This window comes from Castanea sativa, chromosome 9, assembly GCF_040712315.1.
Source record: "Castanea sativa cultivar Marrone di Chiusa Pesio chromosome 9, ASM4071231v1".
Classification (NCBI taxonomy): domain Eukaryota; kingdom Viridiplantae; phylum Streptophyta; class Magnoliopsida; order Fagales; family Fagaceae; genus Castanea; species Castanea sativa.
In genome coordinates, this window is record NC_134021.1 from 2,903,782 (window position 1) to 2,908,315 (window position 4,534).

Consider the following 4,534-nt stretch of genomic DNA (forward strand, 5'->3'; position numbering starts at 1 on the left):
TATGATATTTTATTTTGACTCATAAAGAATTAACATCTTAATAATTGTGAAAATATTGTGACAATTTATTGTATTAATTTTTTTTTGAAAAGGATTTATTGTGTTAACTAACCGCTATATATATAAAGAGTTGACTAGGCAATACTACCCAACAAAAAAAAAAAAGGTCATTGAACAGTGCAAACTGAACAAAAAAAAATTTGTAGCTACTATTATAGCTTTACGCATGTAACGCATCACACTTTTATTATGAAAGTGTTGTGAAAAATATTATAGATGTAGCACTTCTTTTTTTATAAGAGAAATGATATGTTCACAACATTTTTACAACAAATTCTAAGTAGCAGGTTATTATTGGTTGTTATTGTTGAGGTAAAAAAGTAATCTTCGTGTTAGGTTCAAATTTGAACTAATAACAACTAACCACCTGTGATTTGTTGTGAAAATATTGTAAAAATGTTGTAGAGGAAATATCTCTCTTTTTACAATACATGTATTTTGAGTTGTGGTTGGTTCTAGCATAATATTTTATTTTGACCTATAAAAAATTAATATCTCAACAATTGGGATAATTTATTGTGATAATTTATATATATATAAAAAGACGCAGCGAGACAGTGGCAAGTATAGAAGATAGGTATGTTGTTTAGCGCAGTGGCCCTTTTTATATATAGAAGATAAGGATGTTTGTTTAACTTATTTTTTTAGCTTCTCAAAAAAAAAAAAAAACTTATTTTTTTAAGCTCAATAGTAAATGTATTTCAAAATAATTCAAAAAATAAGATAAAGAAATGCCTCAAAACCAGAAAAATAGAAAATCAAGTAGGAGACAACCAATCAGACAAAAAAAAAAAAGTAGGAGATGAGCAAAAATTTCATGATATGATGGGTTAATGGTGGTATAAAGCTTATAGAACTCAAAACCTCAGCCATCGATTTTCCGAAAAAAAAAACCATGAAATCAACTTGGCCACGCAACATCACAAACCAAAATAAACATTTAAAAACAAAGTAAAGATGATGAGCAACAACAATGTCAGACTTTGTTGTTTAAATCTCTTTATTTCGTGATCTTAAATCTCATCTGACAACAATCTAAAATCTTCTGTCGGAAAACTCCAATCCCTTCTCTTATCCATTGCTCCCTTTGATCACTTTGAATCTTTGGTGGTGGCCTAAACTCTGCCAATATCATATCTTTCTGTCTTTTTACAGCTAAGTCTGTTCCAGAAACATCACACATATAGAACGACAAAACACATTCAACCAGGTTCAAGGTACACGGAACCAGCACACCTCCATATTCTATGAACTCACATAAAACCCATTGCTTTCCTGTCTGAAGGGGACAGTTCCCACTTCTCAGTTGATTCTACCCATACCCTATTGGTTTTATCTCAAATTTGTTCATATTAGTGGCGTCTTGGTTTACTACTTTATAATGTAGGAGTTAGGGTCTCTAGGCTTTGAACATAAGCAGAAACTGGAGCTGAGGTTGGGTTGGGTTTGGAAAGTATTTTGATTGCTGGGTCATTTGGATAATAAATATTAAACACGTGTCTGTGTTAAATAAGTGGTTGCTTGAGAGTTGAGAGACAGTATAGCCAACTTCAAAATTTTGAGACTGAGACTTTCTTCTTCTTCTTCTTCTTCTTGTTGAGAGAATGGTTAAACCGTGTTGGAAACCATCTGTAGAGGGTGATGGTTTGTTGTGGTATAAGGATTTGGGGCACCATGTTCATGGGGAGTTCTCAATGGCTACAATTCAAGCCAATAGCTTGATGGAGGATCAAAGCCAACTCGAGTCTGGACCATTGAGTTGGACAGACTCAGGTCCTCAGGGGACCTTCGTTGGGGTGTATGATGGTCATGGAGGAACTGAGGCTTCACGTTTTGTCAATGACAAACTTTTTTGCAATCTTAGAAGTATGTTATCATCTTTAATGCATGGCTATACATCAATTTGATTAAAGACTTTGTTTCAATAATTGTTACTAATGGTTCTGCATGTACTAATAATTAGTTGGCAACCTTGCACAAACCTGGCTAATTGGACGTTTCTGTATTCCTAAACGGCTAGTGAAATCAACTACCAGTAGAAGATAGAGAAAGCAATGGAACATACTTAGCAATTTTCCATAATGTGTTTTATGCACATTCTTAAAATTATGCTACCTAAGTGAACATTTACATTCCATGAAGTTACTCTTAGTTAAAAACAGCATGAAGAATGGTGGGTTTAAAGTTAAACTTCTTGATATGCAACCATGCATATCTGCATAGCACTCCCTATCACTCTCTAATAATTGCTACTCTTAATTAGTTCCTACAGGAATCCGGTTGTTTCATTTAATGATTTTTTAATAGAGCTAGATGTCATATACTTTCTGCTCTTGTGATGCAGGATATGCAACTGAACATCAGAGCATATCGGAAAATGTCATCGAAAAGGCTTTCTCAGCAACTGAAGAAAGCTTTCTCTCCCTTGTTAAGAAGCAATGGCTTAGTAAGCCACAGATTGCTTCTGCTGGATCATGTTGCTTGGTGGGAATAATATGCAATGGACTTTTACATATTGCAAATGTTGGAGACTCTCGGGTGGTTTTAGGCCGAGCAGAAAGAGGCACTAGGGAAGTCACAGCTATTCAACTATCCACAGAGCACAATGCAAATATGGAATCAGTGAGGGAGGAACTTCGGTCAATGCATCCCCATGATTCACAGATTGTGGTGTTGAAGCACAATATTTGGCGTGTGAAAGGCCTCATACAGGTCTTGGGAATTTTTTTTTTTTTAAATGAATTTTCTGTTTCCTTTGTCAGACAGTTACTTATGAATCATGATGTCATGATTCTCCGAGCTTCATTTTTTAGTTTTTACCTTCGCTTATATAATTTTTAGCTTAGAGTTCCATCTTCACAAATTTTAGCTTTTATGTGATGGATGCTTTTTGATTCATCTAGCCTTGTAAAAAAAACTTTTTTTAAAAATGTTTCCATTTAGAAGCATGAGCACTTACTATATGTCAGACCCATATTTTGGCACTGCATGAGCACTTATACTCGTCATTAAGCAAGTAATAAGCAACACTGAAACAGGAAAGTGCATACTGAGACTATCAAAGATGCGAGTGACTTAAAAAACAGTGTGAATTACCTTTGTTAAAAGAGCTTCTAATTTCGTTTGCAGGTTTCAAGATCCATTGGTGATGCATATTTGAAGAAGGCAGAGTTCAACAGAGAGCCTCTACTGCCTAGATTTAGGCTGCCCGAACCTTTCCTCAAACCGGTCCTTAGTTCAGAGCCATCAATTTCAGTACACAAACTACACCCTGAAGATCAATTTCTCATATTTGCTTCTGATGGTCTATGGGAGCATCTCAGTAACCAGAAGGCTGTCAACATTGTTGTTAATTACCCACGTTATGTAAGATTTCATTGTCTATATTGCAAATTAACTACTGTCATAATCATATATGAAAGCCTTTGGTCCTAGTGTCACTAGTGAAAAATTGTTGTTTCAAAACAATGACTTTCATTGACCTTTCCCTTGCTTTGCAATCCAGGGAATTGCCAGGAGGCTTGTCAAAGCTGCACTTCAAGAAGCAGCTAAGAAAAGAGAAATGAGGTACTCAGACCTGAAAACAATTGATAGAGGCGTGCGGAGACATTTTCATGATGATATCACGGTTATTGTTGTGTTTATAGATCCTCATTCAATCCATGGTAGTCCACTCCACAGCTCTCCCCTTTCAATTAGAGGAGGTGAAGGGGTCCCTGCCACTGCCAACACCTAGTCCAGTGGACCTCTTGCAAGGGAAATTTGTGACAACCAGCTTCAATTTTTAGATAAAAAATAGAATGCAGAGTCTTTTAATTGTGTTTGGCCAAAATAATCCTTTTATTTTAGGCTACTCAAATAGCAGCAAGCCTTCCCATATAGGTAAAAGGTTTGTTGGGAAGAATAGTTGGTCTGAAATCTCTTACTGGCACATAGACCATGAGGTTTCCGAAGTGGAGTTCTGGTGTGCTATGAGAATTCCCACCTACTTTGCTGGAATATTAGGAGAATTGATGCAGTGCGTACAAAAAATTTTACCTGCATGTCTTCAATGCAGATTAAGATGAAATGACATGCACCTTAACCATTTAGATATAAGTTTTCGTATTATTTTCATCTTTGGTTCTTTGAAGATGTATCAGTTTTCCATTTTAAATAAAATGTATTTGTAACCTATGAGTTTATGAAGTATTGTGCAGTCTTATTCTCTCTTCAGACATCAGAAACAACCAACTTGCTATTTTATTAAAAAAATGTATTTAACATTTTGAAATGAATTAGGAGACCTTTCGATACAACCATAACAATAACAATAAGTTCTAGAGTACAACATGGTAGTTACATCCCACTATAAAAAACAACATAAGTTTACATGGGGGAAAAGAAAAAGTATGAGGTCTTCCACATGTTCTACTCCAAGCTTCACTAAACTTATCGGGCATTAGTTTCTCGAAAAGGAAAATATCATCTTACA

General features: G+C 35.2%; 1 protein-coding gene across 1 annotated transcript; it reads left to right on the forward strand.

The window, feature by feature from the left end:
• Window positions 1-992: 992 nt before the first annotated feature.
• LOC142610836 (putative protein phosphatase 2C 38) lies at window positions 993-4,252 on the forward strand. The gene is made up of 4 exons (XM_075782781.1): window positions 993-1,926; window positions 2,405-2,772; window positions 3,190-3,426; window positions 3,566-4,252. The coding sequence occupies exons 1-4, from the start codon at window positions 1,665-1,667 to the stop codon at window positions 3,794-3,796; spliced, it is 1,098 nt and encodes a 365-aa protein (XP_075638896.1). The 5' UTR covers window positions 993-1,664; the 3' UTR covers window positions 3,797-4,252.
• Window positions 4,253-4,534: the final 282 nt, after the last annotated feature.